Here is a 21,406-nt window from a genome sequence, read left to right as displayed (position 1 = left end):
CATTTTCAACACATTTGTCTAATAAAATGCATGTGTTTTTATATATTTTTTCATTATCGGTAATTTTAGTTACAAAAAACATTAGGTAAAGATAATGATAAAATTTGAGAGCATATTTTATCGCCTATCAAAAGCAATTTTTAGTTTTCGGATACATTTAGATATATTCCATTTATTGGATTTTATTGCAAAGCAGAAATACTCCGACCTTTTGTCAAAATATGGCAGAGGCCTGAGGAGTTAACAACACATGAAAGTACACGTTTTTTAAATTGTAAAAAAGTGTGAAAATGTGTAGATAAAATTAATAATAATGTTTTAGCGTCATTCGGATGATTTTTCACAAAAATGGTGCTTTATAAATTACCCCATTATTATTGCACTGAAATAATAAAAAGAAAATAAAAGAACAACAATCAAATTAAATAAAACTATTTTAATAAAAAAAATATAACAATTTGAGACAATTCTCACAACACAAAAATATAAAATATTATAAAATAAAATATATTTGATGACAATGTAAGTGTCAAGGGTCAAAGTATCATATACTTTATGGTAACAGGAGGCTAACAAAGCCAGATAATTTTTTTTGGTAACAAAGTAAGTTTTAAAGAAACCATTTTCGACATTGAATATGTTGGGTCCAGCTGGTAAGATTAGAATAGATTAGATTAGATTAGAGATAGAGATAACATCACATAGAGATTTGAATAGTAGGTAGATTGATTGACTACGGGCATCGTGACACAGTCGCGTCCAACACAACACACATCCGTTAAACTAAAACTTTACACAACGATTTGTGCTTTCAATTGAAATATTCAAATAACGCTAATAAGTCCACTTCAGAGTTCATCATTGTATGACACACATTGTCTTCCTAGCAGTCCACAGTTGGCTTAAGAGAAGTACACCTAGAACTAGAAGCAGTCACTCGAGTGTGCGACTATCCTTAAATCGAAACACTAACGTAACGTAATTTAATAACTAAAGTCAATAAGATTGGCTGGCAGTCACAGCAGTCCCAGTGTAGTGTAGGTAAGATTTATCATACACGGTATGATAAAGTTATTTGTTTGACCACAACACTCTTACTTCACTACAAGCGGTCCTGCCTGAAGACGTCCTCGGTGCTGGGGTCGGAGATGACGTTCATGCCGGGGTCTGTGAGCATCTGGAAGCCGTCAAAGTCGATGGTGCCCAGGCTGTCTCGCAGACCCTCATCATCCGGGAACAGCGGTGTGTCGAACTGCCCGCCCAGGCCCAACTCCTTGTTCAGCAAGTCTTTGTTCATCTCTCCGCTCCCCGTCGAATTGGAAAAGTCTGCAAACAAACAAACAAATGTATACTTCCTGTACTAACAAAAGGAATGAAAGCAAACATAGACTGAGAACCAAGAACCAAGCCATGATATACATTTCACTACCAACTTTAAGGAGTCAATTAAAAACACAAAACTTTCTTTAACAAGGCCACCTTATGCAATAACCAATAAAGAACACCCTTGGGGTAATTAATTCACCAAACTGCACTGTACATATTTATAAAGGTGGTAGACATTATCAGCCCAATCTCCAACCTGAAGTGGAACTATGCTGGGCAAGCGGTATGAACTACAGGTGACCGTTGGAACCACAGTATCATCGGGTGATTCACAAATCAGAGAGGCTGACGATTTCAAGATAACCGGAGGCTTTAAACAAACAATCCATAAATCTGGAAAAACTGGAGGGAAACTCCACACAGGAAAATCATTTCCGTATGTCCTATAGAGCCTTGGTCATCTTTGGAGATGCTGTGCCCTCTCACTGCGGTGAAATATAATGGGTCGAGAGAGTCCAGCTCCCTCAACTGGACTCTCCCAATCCTGCCCGCCACGCAGTAGATGGACAGACGCATTGGCCGCCAAGACCAGGACAAACCTCATCCTATGAACCCGGGCACCCCTGCAAAGTCACCAAATGCAGCAAACCATTTGGGGTGATGTGTTGGTTCCCGGGGTGGCGGCATCCATACCTACCCCATTCCACCCGGTATCAATTACCTGTGAGTATGATGTCTGGTATGGTGGTTGGGGTGTTGGGCGCAGGGCCCGCTAGACAGGGCCCCCCGCCCGCCCACACACCCCCTCCCCCGCCCCCGTCTCCATCCCCCATTCCACCTGGTATCGTCTAGAACAGGCAACACACACATCAGTCATTAAGAGGGACTAGAACAGTCAATCACTGACCAACTTCAAGTCAAATAGTAGAGAAATACACAATAGGTCTACTTAAGAACTGTGCCCACAATATCTCAAAAATGTCCAGTGATGAATCGATGGAAATAAAACTGTTCCATTTCATAAGAGTACATAATCAAACAGGATAAATGAATGGACACTCTTGTTAGGCATCCAAGATTACCAATAAATACTTTTTAGACGTATCTGGGGCGCAGACCAAGGTTCTTAGTAAATATATACTTAACAAGGTTCCAAATATTATAAAATTAAAAAAAATATACATATTAATTTGAAAATTTTGAGGAACCGGTTCAATTTTTGAAGAATTATTCTAGAGGCCTCCCCATTGTTTTTTTATTTTCCTTTTTGAAGAACCAGTTCCAAAAGTAAATGGATAAAGAGAACTGGTTCTACATCGGCCTCCAGTAACCGGAATAGTGACAACCTACTTCATGTACCAACCATCACTAGTTTCAGGACTTCTAGCTATGTCACGGGCTTGATGCGTTTTTTTTTCGAGAAGTGCTATATAAACCTTGTTAGGTATATATTTTCTAAAACCTTGGGCGCAGACCTTAAAAATGAAACGCAGTCCAAAAAAAGCAAAATTAAAGAACAAATTTAATCAAAATAAAATCAAATTTAGGTTAATTAGTCAGACAAATGTCAAAATAATCAACAAAACTATAGCCTGATTTGCAGTTAGTTAGACCACAAGTAAAATAAGCACGTCTCTTGTCATGCGCAAAAATGGCAATATTTATTAGTAGTTTGCTCCGCACTTCATTCAGGACGACGCTAGGGAAGGGTTTTTTGTTTTTGAACCGTATTTGAATCCAAATACGGGAATGTATTTTACAGTCAATGTATTAGATAATTTAATTGTAGGAGTAAACATACCTGCAAGTTGAATTGTGTTTGGTTGGAATTGACATTGTTCATGTAACTCGACGCTGGTGAATCCATCTGAAACACAAAGCAAAGTGGGTTAGTTCTAAACATAAAGCATTACGTATAATTCAATCCTTCTTGGATATTGTAAACTGAATCATCTAATCGATGGACTTTTTCAAATACCATTTATAAAATAACCCCAATTGAAATTTAAATAAAACAAATAATTATGTAAAACGACAAAGTGATTTTGCAATTATTAAAGAAGTAACCCCAATTCAGCTATTTGTTGAAGTAAGCATAATAAATATAAAATTTTACTTCAGAAGATTAAGGGCCAGTATTACAATGACAAAGAAATGTAAGCGATAACCGCCTATTTCTTATCTGCAAGATAACCTAAAAGCTGAATTATAAACACTTTCAGGTTACAGATAACCAGCTTATGTTTTTTTACTAAACTGGTATTCGTATTCATCATGAAAAAAATTACAGAAAAAAAAATTCACTTTTGGATTGTTGCCACAAACTATTGATTGTGCTATTTTCAAAGTGGTGGTTGGAAAAAAATAGTTTGGCAGTCACCAAAAAATCTTCCCGATAACAGTGTTAGCGGCCAGATGTAGGTAATATATATATTATTATGTACTGCAGATTGTGGTCTGGTATTTCTACCTTCAGGGGCAATCTAAGATAGACTTTATAATACCGGCCCTAAGCAGACTTAATATCAATACAAAACAATAGCATAAATAATTTATTTACACATTCTTTATTGCATAATGCAATAAATTATATGGAATACAGTGCTCTTCCTGAAAATAAATTTAAAAAATACGCAACAAGCTGCTTCCAAGAGCCTAAAGACAGGATTAATAAATAAAAGAATGGGCAATGTTGCCACACATATAGTACTAAACTTAATATATAATTAATTGTAAATCTTCAGAAACAATATACCTACCTACTTGTGTAAGGTGCAAAATCGAAGGAACATGCAAAATTGTGGAAATAGTGTAATCTCACTTGGCAGGCACAACATTAGTTGACAAATTGATTATTGAAATAGAATATACAATATTGGCACTATCACCGCATCAAAAATGACCCCACATCAATCTCGATAATCTATCCCGTTGAAATACCCAGACCGAGTGTCTAATTAATCGCTGAATTAATTAACGTTGAGCAAAATTAAGAAAAACAGTTAAACATACATAATATAAGATCAGTATAAGAAGTTGATGTAAAACAACAGATTATTTTCTGTGATAATGACAATAAAAAATCAATCTGTAAAAGTATTTTTACTAATTTAAAATTTTATTAATATGTTGATGTATTTAAATTTATTTATTTATTGATTCTAGATTGACCCTCCCTCCCCAGGGACAGGAGTCAACTGTGCTAACAACTGCGCCAAATCAAGATTGGGTACGACCGACATTTATTTTGTATATTAACTGCTGTATTGTATTTTTATATATTTACGCGTATTTTCCACTAAAAGTTGATAGAATGCATTGTCATTGACAACAAGTCTATCTGTCGAGTTTCAGCTCGATAGGATGTCGGGAAGTGGGTAAATTTCTACTTCCAAGATTTGCATTAATTTATTCATTCCTTAACAAAACCTTGTAAGTGACTTTAACTGAATATTACAACTGTTATTTCGTAAAGGGCTCAACTTCCAGTTAATTACGCCTTCCAGCAGAGGTGGGGTCATTCTAGTGTACTGGCAAAAGGAGGGAAAACTGAAATATATAAACCTCTAGAAATACTCATGCATTTAATATTTCTGACTCAATTTTTTTGAGTGCTAAAGTTCATTAAAAAATGCTTTTCTAGAATGGTTCACACATTTTTAATAATGGATTTCCGGTGCTCTTAAAAATAAACTTTGAAACATCAGTCAATCTTCCACTTCTTAAATAAATGTTGGCAAATAAAATCACCTTTCTCTGTAGCTATTACAACCATTCTTATTGGAAGGTATAGAATTAAGACACATAAAAACAAAAATGCTAGTGTCAGGCATTTGTTGATAAACAACAAAAAACTTTTTAACTGAAATCTGTTTATGACAACCTGACACTGCAAATTTGAAGTAGCTACAATTTTTATTATTTTGCGTAATTTAGTTTTTATTTACCCTTTTTTTAATGCAAACTTTGTAATATTGTGTAATGTTCAAAAAAAAAATGAACTTTGCTTTATCCAACCCTGTCTATCTCATTTTCATATCGTCATCAAATTGTGTCAGACATCTGATTGAAAAGTGTAGTAAATATCATTCTATACCATTTCATGAGGAATTTCAATTTAATATAATAAAATTTTAACAAAATGAAATTTTTTGATCCCCAGCGTGACACGCTGAAATTATTAATAAATAACACTGACATCTTACGTAATTATGAAATACATAAATATGATAGTTAATTAGGATAATCATAGATAGAAGAAGTTCATACATGATGCGAACAGAGAATGAAACGGTGTGGCAAATGTTTTAAGAGACAAAATTAAACACAAACATGGTAATACCACACGTAATGGAACATTAAAAGTAAATATTCATTGTAGATTATTTGTGCAAACCCGATGCGTGATGGTTTCCTTCAAATCAATAATAATTAATATCTAACAATGTAAAATACATACAAAAGTTAAGTAAGCATATTTAAAAATAAATAATATCTGCTGTAAATAAAGATTTTTTAATTAAAAAAATGTTTCAAAAGACAGAAGTCATGCGAACAGTAGGAATCGTGTATGAAATTGAATATCAAACAGGCGAGAATATAATAAGCTAAGAATAGTTTTTAAGTATTGGCGAATCAGGAACAGCTATGTACAACTAAAATACTGTATATACAATGAACGAAGAACACAGAGACACAAAGAATAAATATGTAAATGTACGGATAAAACATATAAATATCAAACTGGCTGGAGCGAAAAAATTGGCAAAATTAGATAAAAATATCTGTTGAACAGATAAGTAAAGAGAGAAACATTGTGTTTTATCTTCACCTGGACTTGAGTGGTCCAAGTTACCCCGGAATCCAAGAGACTCTGCACCAGTTGTGCCCAGTCCTTTAGGATTAGCATTGGACATACACAGACCAAGGTTTAATATACTGCCGCTGGCTCGTGGCACCTTCTCAAGCTGGATCTCGCACGCATCCATCCAAACAACTAAACAACTTCACCCAGGAGACTCACCAGCTAATATTTAATATCTTTATAGTTGAACGGTTGAACGGCTACTGCATCAGCACCAAGCAATGGGCTGATTATCAATTCGAATTAATGCTATGCAGTAATAAAACAAATATTGAATAATCTTCCCAATTAATTGATCAGCTGCAATTTAACCAACATACATAAATCGGTAACCTAGGAATTCAGTTGGGAGGTACGCTGCAAAAATCGTTCTCGTTTTTTAAAACATACATTGTTACCTATAACGGCAGTGTAAATATGACGCAGCAATAAGTGAAAAACTTCACTTATTACCACAGCATAAGTATGGTTAAAACCCTCTTAAGGCTGGATTAACTATACCAAAGCTGCACCGGCACGTAAGAATCTAATAAACTAGAGACGGCTAGTCTCGTTGACAACAAAACAGTAATCATCATAGTGTTTTTTATTTAGGCCCCTGTCAATACTTCTGTAAATCCATCATTTAGAGTAGGCCCAAATTCAATAGAAACGAAAATTTAATAAAAATACAATATTATGGACCTTGTGTACAAATTCATGTTGTCCGTTTTTGAGCAATCAATTTGAAAGATCATTCAATTTTTTAAGATGAATGTGCAAAAATTGTCAAAGCGTTTATGCCCTAAAAAATTTATATTGAGAGCGAATTAGATTCAATGGGAATAAGCCTTCCTCACAACATAACGAGTGGCATGGAAGCCGGACAACTCAACAAAATGACAATTCAACACACCTTTAAAAAGTGATGGAAATAAAAACTAGGTTAAGTAGGTTACGTATTGTTGTCAGCAGGTGAGTTTCCTTCCTTTCACTCGCACTTGGCGCTCGTGTTTTGCAGAGTGATGGTCGTGTGACAAAGTTATAAGGTGTTGTGTTTGTGAAACTAAAGATTGGAACGTATATTCTATCACCTAAATGTTCATTTGGGATCATCAACCTTAATTATATTCAACCAATGAGCATTCAATACTTACAAAATATATATATTTAGTTCAAATGATGAAATTAATCAATAGAAAAATGTTCATAGATGAGTTATAATGATAAATATTGGGAATACTCAAGGGTAAAGATTATGTGTCCGGAATACCGGCAATGAAAAGATGCATTTGTGTTATACATACATAATTAATAATATTAAATTGATTTTTAGTTGATGAAGAAAATAAAGCAGTGAGTTATTATACATATATGTTGGTACTTCTAAAGACATGGTTGGGCTTTATTTGGCATATGCTAGCACACAATAGGCAATACGTTAGTGTCCAATGTGATGGTAGCGTTACAAGCAGTCAATGTTATTATACTATAGTCGAGTTGATGGAAGAATAATTGTTTTTCCACCTCACCACATTAAACATCTTAGACCATTCATACAGAGATACTTACAAGCGACTCAAGTTTTGTACGCGTGGCATACACATCGCTCGTGAGTATCCGCCATACTATTTTGCTAGGATTCGTACACAACATAATGCGTCAACTTTGGGTTTGACGTCAGTTGCACGGTACCGACAGTGCTGGTAGCACGCTACACTATTTGCATACGTATCTACAACTCGTTTGACAGAAATGGTGTCCAAAAATGATTTTAAGGCGATGCCATACGTAGTAATGCAAAATCATGTGTTTTTGGTTTGAAAATTTGATCACCTAGAAATGTTTCAGATGCTTTAATTAAATACTGCTAGTAGAATACATCTTGGCCTTTGAAATAATCGAGTATTTTTTAGATAAGTCTTTTTATAAGCCCAGAAAAAAATAATGTATAAGGCCTATGAAAACTGCTTTAAAGTTCAAAATCTCCTACTTAAGAACCCATTTTCGGTTATGATTTTATTGTATAATGTGGCAAATTAAGTTATTTATAAAATGATCGAAAAAAATTAAATATTTATGCCTGAACATCCACAAAATAAAATAAAAGGCACTTTTTGGCCATGTTTTTTTCTTGCATAAATCAAAACAGGCGGATGGTGTTAAGCGGGAATTTAAACCTTATCGCCATCTACGTAAGGGTTGTTATTGATAGCGGCTCAATTTAAAATATTACACGACGTAGTGCATCGCCTTAATGTTAAATTTGTTTTTGAGGTGGGATATATCCAAGTTATATAATTTACCGGAATACATGAGAAAGGATTTAGCAAAGAAGGCTGGATTGAAGTTGGAAAAAATAGTCAATTTAATAGCATTTATTAATTTCATTATATGGGTGAACCCAAAATCTTATTTTAGATTGTTTTTTATGCTTATAATGAAGATAAAGAAAAACAATATTGTCTTCATCGTTAGTCACTTGACAACGTATTAACTTCACAATTGCAACTGAAAAAAATGATCAAATTCAGTATAATTGGGGTAGCGCGGTGTACGGAAACCAGCTTTAAAGAGTGGCATATCAGTAGGTGACTTGAGGTTGCATTGCAGTCACGTAGCTTGCAAGTATCTCTGTATACAAAGGGCCTTAGTTCAAAGGACCGGGTTGATATCACTATATATTTCCCTAGTCACTGTAAACAGTTGTGTATAGCTTCAATTAGTGTGCATTTTGTAGCAAATTGGGGATAGACCTTTCTCAAAGCATTGACTGAGGCGCTTATCTTAAAATCTAGAGTGTCACTCATCATTATCTCATCAGGTAGATATTATGCACAAAAAAAGTGTTGCCATGAAGATCTTAAATCATACGTACAGAATAAGAGCCCCTACAATTAGATGAAATTTTTTAAAACCTTAACTATTTGCTTGTATAGAAATATGACAAATAAGTAGGTACATATTATTTACTATTCAGTGGTTTTATATTGTGGGTCTGAAGAAAGCTTTATAAAATAAGATCTGATTCGTATTACATGTTGTAAAATTATTATTTCAACACATTTTATTTTATGGACAAATAATAGATTTTGAAACCGAAAACTGTCTGAAAAACTTGATAGAATAATTGCTTGGATTGCGTCCAGAATTAGAACTTATTACTGCAGTACACAAAAAAAACATGCTAAAATTGTAATTGTGATATTGTAACCATAATTACGTAAACTTGTAGGTTTCAACCTTCAATAAGGTAAGCTCATGTAAGGTTAGGTAACTAGATTGCAGGGATTGAAAAGTGATGCATGTCCCAAAAAAACGAAAAAGGAAAATAAATTCAGAAAAAAGGTAAGTTTTCCATAAATTTATGGAAATAAACACTTCTTGTTTATGGACCATGGGGTTACTCCCAAAGATTTATGTATCCATAAAACATATTATTGCCCAATATCAATCAACTTGAATTTCAATCTAGGTTCATTCTGTAATTGTTTATTACATGAATAGCAAATTTAAAAACACGTACTTTCTAAAAAATATTAGTACCTAGCGAAAAAATAGCCTTCCCGTAATCGGAGGACTTGTAAATTGTTTCGTAAACACATACCATTCATCACCAACATCTACGAAATTGTTTCGTAAACACATACCATTCATCACCAACATCTACGAAATTGTTTCGTAAACACATACCATTCATCACCAACATCTACGAAATTGTTTCGTAAACACATACCATTCATCACCAACATCTACGAAATTGTTTCGTAAACACATACCATTCATCAGACACTACGGACTGCACACCCCTGACTGACTGTTATAACAGTGAACATGTAACCACAGATACAGACACACGCACACACGCACACAATATAATATGACTGGCACCGAGAGTGAGGTTGGCATTAACTAGATCTATATAATATGGTATATTCTAGGGATGAGGTATGAAAGCAGAAGCATACAGTCCGACTTATGGCAATAACACTGTGAGGGTCTAAGGTCAGGCAATATATGGGCACACTCACCACTCCCTGTTAGCGCGGATAGGTTATGAGGCACAAGAGAAAAGAGAAAACACAACATGATGTTTGGACACGGCACATACAATACAAATAAATGATACACAAATGCCACCAACATTTTCATAAAAAAAAATATTTCTAATATTCATACATGATGGAAAATAATATGATTGAAAATCAAATCGACAAACAGTGCCATTTTGATATTTGAATGGTTCCAGTTAAATGCAGATTCTCAGCCCGTTTTAACTTCTAATTGAATTGTGATCAGCTGTCAAGCATAATGATCAAGTTATTACGCTTGATGTTAATGATTCTATACATAATTATTTTAACTGGACCAGTTTCAACGCGTTACAGACATTAGTGTTATTTAGACATTCTAAATTGTTCATAATGACCAAAACTTCAATCACTTTGTGTTCGTCAACGCATAATGCTTTCAATTATAAATTATAATTATATTATCAAATGAAACTCATTAAAGAAAAGAGCTTCTGCCAAACCCTAAACGCATTTATGTCACCAGCTATCATGGTGGCCATCTAGGATGGTATTTTAATGTTTCAAAGATTGATGAGCTGTTTCTTAGCCAAGATTAAAAGTTGCCACAGCTTATAAACGTATAATGGTGACTTAATTTGTCTGCATTAATCACATGCCCATTCTCTGTAGCGTGGCAGATGTATGTAGCATTATGTATTTAGTAATCGCATGACACGGAACATTATTTGTCATAGAGTGGACAGAGACTCTTAAACAAGAGATAAGGTTGGGTTATATTAAGCAGTGAGGTCCACAGAAACTCAACTAAACTATCAATATTATCACTCACAAGTAGCTCACACAGGAAAGTGTTCAAACCTACTCTAGAATGAAGTGTCGATACTACAACATATTATGTTAGCGTGAAATACTACCAACTGTTTGTAATGGAAGCTACACAAATATTATGTGGATGTTATGTTGTCTGCTGGAGTAATTTTTTTTATGATAACCACCGGCTTGTAATTCCATGCTGTAAAGCTGTGCACGTCACAAGAGGAGAAGAAAGAAAATAATTTGTATATGTAAAGAAGAGTATCTGTGGCGGGTGGCATGGCTTTGTTTTTTATACAAATCAATAGTTTTATTATGAGATTGATGAAATTTTGCACACTTGACCTTCAATACAAGAGGAAGTTCACTGTCTAATGAGATTTCGAAAAACCATCCCCTTTTCCCAGCCCTTAACCCGTGGAACACCAGACCCTTTTTGAGGGAAATCAATAACCGATTAAAAAATTAACTGTTTCAAGTGCAAGCGATTCTGTTAAAAAAATTTATGCACTTTCTCATGGCAAACAGGTTTAAATTGCATATCAAAAGATTCCAGCTAGGGCGAAATTCCAATGCCAAAAGCTCATTAACGGTTTGTCGGCGGGAAAAAATTCTTGTCACTGGTGCACAAACGGTTTTCCAGAGGTTAAAGCAGAATTTTAATATTTCTAGATAAAATTTTGCATAGTTGACGTTCAAAATGAGAGGAAAATCACTGTCTACTTCTGATTTCTCCGGGCAAAGCCATGTACTACAGCTTGTTTCTAATAAATTTATAGAAAAAAAAAACACTTTCTTTCATAAATTGGTCTGAATTTATTTTCCTGCACCTTCTGATGTGGTATCGACTGCTTTACAGCCTCTATAGACTGGCAAGTACTTAAAAAATGATTTTCAATATGAAAAAAAAAACTAATGATTTGCTCTCCCATTCGTAAAATAATGTTCCGGTTACTGTGAAGTTATTGAAAATTACTGCCGATACTCAAAAGAACAGGGCACTTTATTCATATTGTAAATGACATAATGAATAATAAAATGAAATGAATGATATCTGAATAAAGTACTAAACATGAATGATGTTCCTCACCATAGAGAACTGCTCAAAGTGGTGCTGCAACAGCTGCTGATTGATGTAGTAGTTGTCGGACTGCGCATAGGCATCGTAATGCGGGCTCTCTCCACCGCCTCCGTTGCTGCCGGGGCCCCCGCCGCCAGGGCCCCCATTGCCTCCGCCGCCCATGGGGCCCCCGCCAGCGCCCCCGGGGCTGCTGCCCGGACTGCGGGGACTGCGGTAGCCCCCGTTGTTGGAGGACACCTGGACTGGTGATACACCCATCTGAAATAATTAGGAATTCATTGGTGAGTAGGAACAAAAATTATTTTAGGGAGATTGATAGAGTGAAAACCGCACAGGAGTCCTATGGGCTAGAATCAGTGGATCTATTCGAAACCTCCTATATCACAGGAGTCCTATGGGCTAGAATAAGTGGATCTATTCGAAACCTCCTATATCACAGGAGTCCTATGGGCTAGAATCAGTGGATCTATTCGAAACCTCCTATATCACAGGAGTCCTATGGGCTAGAATCAGTGGATCTATTCGAAACCTCCTATATCACAGGAGTCCTATGGGCTAGAATAAGTGGATCTATTCGAAACCTCCTATATCACAGGAGTCCTATGGGCTAGAATAAGTGGATCTATTCGAAACCTCCTATATCACAGGAGTCCTATGGGCTAGAATCAGTGGATCTATTCGAAACCTCCTATATCACAGGAGTCCTATGGGCTAGAATCAGTGGATCTATTCGAAACCTCCTATATCACAGGAGTCCTACGGGCTAGAATCAGTGGATCTATTCGAAACCTCCTATATCACAGGAGTCCTACGGGCTAGAATCAGTGGATCTATTCGAAACCTCCTATATCACAAGGTCGGGACACTAAATTAAATCAGCATCCTAACTTGTATGGGAACCTGGGAAAAGTATTTTTATTTTTCAAATTAATTAAAACATTTTAAGATGTTTTAATAAATATTAAAAAATAAATAAAACGAAAATTGTTGTAAAATCACATACAATTTTAGGAGGCTGCTTTGGATGAGTGTCCCGGCCTTGTGATCTAGGAGGTTTTGATCTATTACATACACTACAGAAGGATTAAAATGCTAGAACCCGTCAGGAGTTGAGCCTGGCGACCACTTTTATGTAAGAGTTTGAAAAAACGTATATTCAAATATTTTTCTGGACGTTTTCTCCTAGGATCAATTTTCGTATGAAGATTATCTGCTTTCATGAGCAGTGCACAAATTATATTTAATTATTAAAATTAACATCGTCATACAAAATGGAGTTATTCAACATCAAGAAAATCAACAACTATGTGTACTGATTGATGTTTCTCTGGGTGGCCACAAACAAACGTCAACATTTTATAGACGATTCACCTATTTCTATTTCTGGCAGCGATATCATCCCAAAAACAACAGTCAAACATCTCAGTGTCAATTTAGATTTAGACTTTTCGTTTAAAATCAAACAAATAAGACTGTAAGTCTGTCCGAAGAAACATTCCTACAGAAGCAACAAAACTACTTATCATCTCTTAGTCTCACGTCTCGATTACTGCAACGGCATTTATGCCAGCCTTCCAAAATATCAAATTGACGAACTTCAATCAGTGTTTAATGCAGCAGCACGGCTCATAACCGAGGTTTCTAAATATTTGCACATTCCACAACACCTTTGTAACCTTCACTGGCTCAAGTGCCCTGAAAGAATCCAGTAGAAATTGTGCTGGATGGTGTTTAAATCCATCAATGAAATGGCCCCACCCTACATCTCTGAACTATGCGTCCTGGAAAACTCTGGTCTGAGGCAGTCAACTCTTAGATCAGCAACATCATCAGCTGTAGGCAGACTGATGGAACCTAAGCGCAAGTCAAATTCTAAGTTTGGTGATCGCGCTTTCGGAGCATCTGGGCCGAAGGCTTGGAATAAACTCCCTCCGGAACTAACATCCATAACAAGTCCAACAAAATTCAGGTCTAAACTAAAAACTTACCTTTTTAAGCTGTCATTCCCTTAAATTAATTAAATGTATTATATATTTGTACAGCGCCTTGGAGGTGATTTTGCACAAAAACGGCGCTATACAAATCATCCAAATATTATTATTGAGCACACGAGAAGTCATTTGTACATCTAGCAATTATCACCACTTTGTTTGATAAATGTGCCGCAAAGAAACAAACGAATATGTGTTACTTTTTGACTTACAAAAATACTATGTGAATGAACGACTTATGTGAGGTGGTGTATTATTTTGAAGGAGTAACAACTTCCACACAAGAAAAAATATTGCTGACAATTTTTGGGAAGTTATTAGTTGGAAATTATTATAAAAAATCACAAAATTTTCCACAGTGGAAAAGGAAATTCCAACACTCAAAAAACGCAACTTCTGGATGTTCAACACCATTCGTAGATGAAGGCCTTACGCCTAGATTATGCAGGCCGTCAAAAATATGTACTTCTATTCTAATTTTTATTTTATTTGGTTTTACGCACAGCCGGGCTTTTACATGGATTTTAAGAACAGAATATACCAAGTGAGTTGTTGTTGTTATGAGTTGAATTATACACTACATTTTTAGAGCATGAAATAACAGTAAACTGATAAACTGATTATGGAGCAATATTAGTAAAACATGTAACAGAAACATCAAATAATATAGAAACTAGAACAATACTACATATGAGACAGATCACTAAAACCAAATTACCGACTTAAAAAAATAGTTATTTATGTATATATGTATTATAGAAAAAAAATTATTACAAAACTGTAGCTAAATGAACAAGTTTTTTTTTTAAATCTGACTAACAAAATGATGAGGGTTGAGGTATGATATAAATTAATTTATACTCACAGTGGGTGATGGCATATTAATATTAGACTTAGACGAGTGTATTGATGGAGGACTGCACTGATAACTTGGCTGCATCCATGATGAATCTGTTGTAATACCCTGAAATAAATAAAACAAACATACAATTAACACGAAATATACTTTCTTGTGAAATGGACATCTTTCTTTTATTCACCTCATTTTACCATTAAGATGCGTGAAAAGGACGTACATATAAAATAATAGCTAGCAATGGGCATGATCGAGATGTCAATTGATTGATTTTAGCAACAAATCAAAATAATAGCTAGCAATGGGAATAATTGAGATATCAATTGATTGATTATAGCAATGAATCAAAATAATAAAGATTCATTTTAACCTCTCAGACATAGAATTTTATTTATTATGTGTCCCTTTGAGAACTGTCAGAATGTGATAATTTTTGTGTTATTTACGAGTTTTACTAAAATCTTCATAACTCACGTTTTGGGAAACGTAGCCTCATTCTAAAAAATGTTTTGGAAAGATTATGAAATCCACTATCGCATTGTGTTGTTATACGTAAATATTTGCGTTTCTAAATATACATTTTATGAAAACGTCAAAAATATGTAAAAATCGCTTACCATTATTTCAAAGCCTTGAAAAATGTACTTTTTTCTGAGTAGCATAAAGGAATAACACTTTATATATTGAAGAAATATATTTAAAAACTATTAGTCACCTCAAAATATTAACCGTCCAAACTAAAATATTTTTAAATTATTTAGAAATGCAATAAATTATTAACGAACATCTTGACAGTTTCAATCGGCTTAGATAATGCACCTCTACGTTCCATAGATATTCTTGAATACAGACGCGTAGCGTTATTCATTATCGATACTCTGTTTTTTAAATCATGGCAATCCGTATACTAGTGATGGAAATAAATCAATTTTTGTAAAATCTCGCGTGTTTACGTGAAAAGACGTTCTAATGTCTTGACCGCTATTATCATATTTACGTCTTTTGACGTTCTAATGTTCTGAGTGGTTAATAAACTAGTAGTAAAAATATATTTTAAACTTGCACAATGCAGCAATGGTGTTTACTAACGAAAATTTCACAACGTTAATGAACACTGGCGGCCGCACTGACTACGGATAAAACTACCTCCCTGTCCCGAGAAGGCTCTACTCATGGGGGGCACCGAAAAAGCTAGTTCGATTGCTACTAAGTTCAATTTTAATTTCTATCCCTTTATCGATTAAAATAATTTGATGTTAAAACGCTTCCTTCTTTAAAAATTAGAAATTATGTTAATAGAAGAATTTATTAGAAGCGTTAAAACTTAACATGGAATTAAGCTTATATGAACAGAGAAAATGATACAAAATCTAAGTGCAAAAATTAATAAAATTAGTACCTTCAGATATTAGATTTATTGTTAGCGAAAGAAGAAAAAAAAATTACATAATTCAACTGAACCATTCAATTTGGATTGTAAGATCGTTTTTGAAGAGAAATCACAAAGAATTTTTAGATTTTTTTTTAAACTTGCTTCGGCAATGTCTTTAATTTGTTTAATTAATATATTTGATGGGTGCAGTTGAATTGTGTATGGGCATGCAGTAACTTAATATAAATACAGTAGATTCCAGATCCTGGGAGGTGTAATCAAAATAATAACTTTTTGGATAGAATGGATGGTCGGCCTCTAAGATTGACAAAATGTCTGGTTGATTATTATTTTCTGTCCATCCCGGTAAATCAAGAATCCACCGCTGTATAGAAAATAAGCCAAATCATAAAAGAACAACAAACCTTACTCTGATGAAGATACCTAGTATTTGAATTGGGCACAGACAAGTGATTCTGAAATACACACCAAACATAAACATAAAACTACAAGACAAAGCTTTAAACAAACAACAATGACAGAATTAACTACATCATGAGAAGCTCTCGAAACAATGATAAGCGAAAAACAGTTAATATTTGGCAGAACTTTAACAATGTTCACTATAAAGAGTTGTAAAATAGTGACCACTGGCATTTGACAAAATAAGAATAAGCAAAAAAACAATATTTTGCAGAACAGCAGTGAATGTTTACTGTGTTTCATAAAAATAAGGATGAGAAAAGATTGATGTTTTACAGAGAGGCTAAACAGACATTGATGAATTTTTGCCATAAAGAGAGCTGTATGCAATTTTTTACTGGTATTTAACAAAATAAGAAAAAAAAAACAGTTAAATGGATTGTTCCACTTGATGGTGGAAAATGGGGATATTTTGCAAAGAATTATGAATAACACAAAAACACCAGTCACTCTCTATAATTAGACATAACAAATTAATACTCAATTTAAGTTTTCACAAAAATGCTAGCCAATAATTTAATTACATAATTAAATGACAAATTGAAACAAAACGTAATATAAAAAAAAATATATTGTCTTTCGGCATTTTATTCCGCATTAGTTTCACACCCAGAACTAACTGAAAGTCAGGTAATTATATTAAACTAATCCCGTCATCCCACTGGCTCGGTAACGGCAAGGAATCCACAAAAACCCAAGACTCTGCGCACAAAAGTAAAGTTCACTACGGTTTACAGCGCAACCATTGTGGGACAATGCAGAATCTCCGTTTTTTGTCGATTTCTCACTGTTACCAAGCCAGTGGGACAATGGGCTTAGAGTTTGGTACGTTATTGAATTGCCGCAAACCTTGCTCAGTTTACTGTGGAAAGCAATACCGGACATGGTAGGTATGAAACTAATAGAAACTAAACGCATGAAAAAAAAACAATATAAATATAGTACACTAAAAATAAACATGCTCATCTACATAATTAATGGTTTAAATTCTACAATGTCAAAACTATGTATTAAATCTCTAAAGTTTTAACTATTAACATCATAAATAGACAAAGAAGAAATATTGAAAAATATGTTAATTCTATTAGATTAAACACATGCAAAATTCAAAATTTAAACTACAAAAACAAGCACAAATGATCAAACGTTTTTAAACTAACAATAATAACAGAGACAAGCCGATGAAAAGATGATTTTTCTGACTTCAGAATACACATTGGGCACAATCTTAAACTTGTCTTATATGCAAAAATACCATGCAGTTTTGGAATTAGATTAGAATTAAACAACAATGGAATTAGAAGAATTTCTTGCCGTGGCATATTACAGAACTGCTGGTAATTTGGTTCTCTACTTGAACATGACAGACCAATATACTAATAGAACGAAATGAGTTTCTTGCCGTAGCTTAACACAGTCGTGCTGGTAATTTGGTTGACTCTACTTGAACATGACAGACCAACATACTAATAGAACGAAATGAGTTTCTTGCCGTAGCTTAACACAGTCGCGCTGGTAATTTGGTTGACTCTTCTTGAACATGACAGACCAACATACTAATAGAACGAAATGAGTTTCTTGCTGTAGCTTAACACAGTCGCGCTGCTAATTTGGTTGACTCCTACTTGAACATTACAGACCAACATACTAATAGAACGAAATGAGTTTCTTGCCGTAGCTTAACACAGTCGCGCTGGTAATTTGGTTGACTCTACTTGAACATGACAGACCAACATACTAATAGAACGAAATGAGTTTCTTGCCGTAGCTTAACACAGTCGCGCTGGTAATTTGGTTGACTCCTACTTGAACATTACAGACCAACATACTAATAGAACGAAATGAGTTTCTTGCCGTAGCTTAACACAGTCGTGCTGGTAATTTGGTTGACTCTACTTGAACATGACAGACCAACATACTAATAGAACGAAATGAGTTTCTTGCCGTAGCTTAACACAGTCGCGCTGGTAATTTGGTTGACTCTACTTGAACATGACAGACCAACATACTAATAGAACGAAATGAGTTTCTTGCTGTAGCTTAACACAGTCGCGCTGGTAATTTGGTTGACTCCTACTTGAACATTACAGACCAACATACTAATAGAACGAAATGAGTTTCTTGCCGTAGCTTAACACAGTCGCGCTGGTAATTTGGTTGACTCTACTTGAACATGACAGACCAACATACTAATAGAACGAAATGAGTTTCTTGCCGTAGCTTAACACAGTCGCGCTGGTAATTTGGTTGACTCCTACTTGAACATTACAGACCAACATACTAATAGAACGAAATGAGTTTCTTGCCGTAGCTTAACACAGTCGCGCTGGTAAAATTAAATCAAAAATCAACCAAATGGTTGACTCTACTGGAACATGACAGATCAACATAATAATGGAATGAGACAAGTTTCTTGGTGTCGCATATCACAGACCCGCTGGTAATTTGGTTGACTCTACTCGAACATGACAAACTGACAGACTGATGACATGACACTGACTGACCTGCTGGTGGTTGGTGTAGTGGGTGGGCGTGGTGGGACTACCGAGTGGAGAGTGGCGCGGGGAGTGATGGGGGGAGGGCCCCCGCCCACCGTCGCCCGCCGCCGTGGGGGACAGGGTGGCGGGCGACACTGACGCCGGACTCTGAAATTAGACATCAACTTCTTCAGGCATGTAACATTACACAGTGAAACTTTCTTAAAAAGTTTTCCAAGTCTTGCACAGAGGGTTATGACTATGACTGCAGACCATATTTAGTGCGAGCTACTCACATTGCTATAGGGCGTGCTGGCCTGGTCTGGGGGCTCGCGCTCCAGGGAGGGCCCCCCGGAGTACAGCTGTGGGGGGAAGTGCACCGAGGTCAGGTCGGGCAACGAACCCGTGTTGCTGCCCACGGGGATCTGCACCCCACCCGAGTCTTGCACAGAGGGGTATATGCTGTAAAGGAAAGGGCATAGAATAAGCGAGATAATCGAATTACACGGAAAATATCTCAAAATCCATGTCTCCTAAAACTACGATAAACTTAGCAGTAAAGAATGAAACCCGTTCACCGTTGATGTCTCATGAATAGGTCATCTCTCTAACTAACTTCTAGTTAATACAGTATGCATGTGGAATGAGCTACTCTTGCGTTTCTTCCTGAGACCCCTCTCACCCAGAGGAGCGGTCTTGTAGGTTTTCACAGAGATTGCACAGTTGTTGTGATAAAAAAAACTTTTAAAATATAATAAAATATTCAAATATTAAGTTTGAGTCTTCCATACCTGCCTTATCAATTGAGATATACTTAAAAATTAAATAAACAAAATATGTATAGTGTACAAAACTCACTTTATTCCCGGAACTCTCGGGACTTCGCAAGACGATCTGGGCCTATTAGGATTCGCATCTAACATTGATATCATTCCATCAGTGCCATCTGAAATTAATAATTAATAATAACAGAGATTACAGATGTAGAACACATAAAGGTACAGTTAATGAGAAAATAACTTGTATTAAAAATAATGTATGAGCAGATTTATAATTGTAAATAATACTAAGGACGGGTTGTTTCGGAGAATTTGAACAATTCATAAAATTTCAACATTCATTTTCAAGTTCTGTGAAAGATGTTTTCAAGTTCTGTTTTTATTTCAGTTCTGTCAAGCAACAAGCCTATAATTATATAATAACAGAACTTCAATAAAACTTTCACAGAACCCGAAAATGAACGTTGAAATTTGATGAATTGTTCAAATTCTCCGAAACAACCCGTCCTAAAGAAGATAATCTGTATCAAACAAACATGCAAGAGATAACTTTATTGTGTTACGTCACAATAGTACAACTAGAAAAGATTGATAAGAAATTAAGAAAAGTAGAAGTATAAAAAGGTCATGGGGCAGTTTTACTATTTTGTGACATGCGTCAAAAGATAAAGTCAACGTCAACAGTCAATACAGCATCATTTGAGTCGCTCTGTTGATTGGCACTTTCTGATGGGCAGAAGTTCTCACTTTCTGTGCTTAACAAAGTGCATGGGATCTACCATGACCTAACCACCTGTTAGGAAAGCAAAAGTTAACTTCTTTCAACATAGGTGGATTATGTAAACTTCCAGAGATTAACTTTAAAAAATGTTTGTCTAAAAATATGTTTCGGCAGGCTTCTAAGGTATTGAAATCAAGCATTCCTATTAAAAGCAAGGATGGACATACAAATGGATAGTATATATTTATATATTTCTTCATCTAAATGTAAAGCATAAACCTCTTTTGCACTCTTTGTATTTTGAGGATATGGTTTTGTCAAATAATACAAGTAATAATATGACAGTACATATGTAGAAATTCATAAGCTAACAGAATTTGGACAGATTTTAACTTGGGGAAACGAAGTTTCGGTAGTTATTAATGGCTAACAACCATTGGTCAAAATACAACTAGTGCCCTATTAACAATTTTGAAAGATATTTTCCCTCTGACGTCAAACACACAGTCTTTTTGGAAGATATTTCTAACAGACGTCAAACACACATAGTCTTTTTGGAAGATATTTCTCCCAGACGTCAAACACACATAGTCTTTTTGGAAGATATTTTTAACAGACGTCTAACACACT

General features: G+C 35.1%; 1 protein-coding gene across 3 annotated transcripts in view; it reads right to left on the bottom strand.

Moving 5' to 3' along the window:
- Nucleotides 1-416: 416 nt before the first annotated feature.
- LOC149418567 (CREB-regulated transcription coactivator 3-like) overlaps nt 417-21,406 on the bottom strand; it is a 92,446-nt gene continuing 71,456 nt past the window's right edge. For 2 of the 3 annotated variants that reach the window (XM_089638847.1, XM_089638849.1), the window contains exons 4-12: nt 20,135-20,222; nt 19,573-19,738; nt 19,304-19,444; nt 16,742-16,792; nt 14,954-15,052; nt 12,107-12,355; nt 3,128-3,193; nt 2,048-2,174; nt 417-1,326 (exon numbers count right to left, since the gene is read on the bottom strand). In XM_089638847.1, coding sequence (XP_089494973.1) covers nt 1,103-1,326; nt 2,048-2,174; nt 3,128-3,193; nt 12,107-12,355; nt 14,954-15,052; nt 16,742-16,792; nt 19,304-19,444; nt 19,573-19,738; nt 20,135-20,222 — 1,211 coding nt within the window. In that variant the 3' untranslated portion in view covers nt 417-1,102. The remainder of the gene's footprint in view (nt 1,327-2,047; nt 2,175-3,127; nt 3,194-12,106; nt 12,356-14,953; nt 15,053-16,741; nt 16,793-19,303; nt 19,445-19,572; nt 19,739-20,134; nt 20,223-21,406) is intronic. The other variant, XM_089638848.1, reaches the window with a different exon arrangement.

Source organism: Hesperophylax consimilis, chromosome 13, assembly GCF_061612785.1.
Source record: "Hesperophylax consimilis isolate HC1 chromosome 13, BYU_Hcon_1.0, whole genome shotgun sequence".
NCBI lineage: Eukaryota > Metazoa > Arthropoda > Insecta > Trichoptera > Limnephilidae > Hesperophylax > Hesperophylax consimilis.
This window is presented reverse-complemented; position numbering and strand designations above follow the sequence as displayed.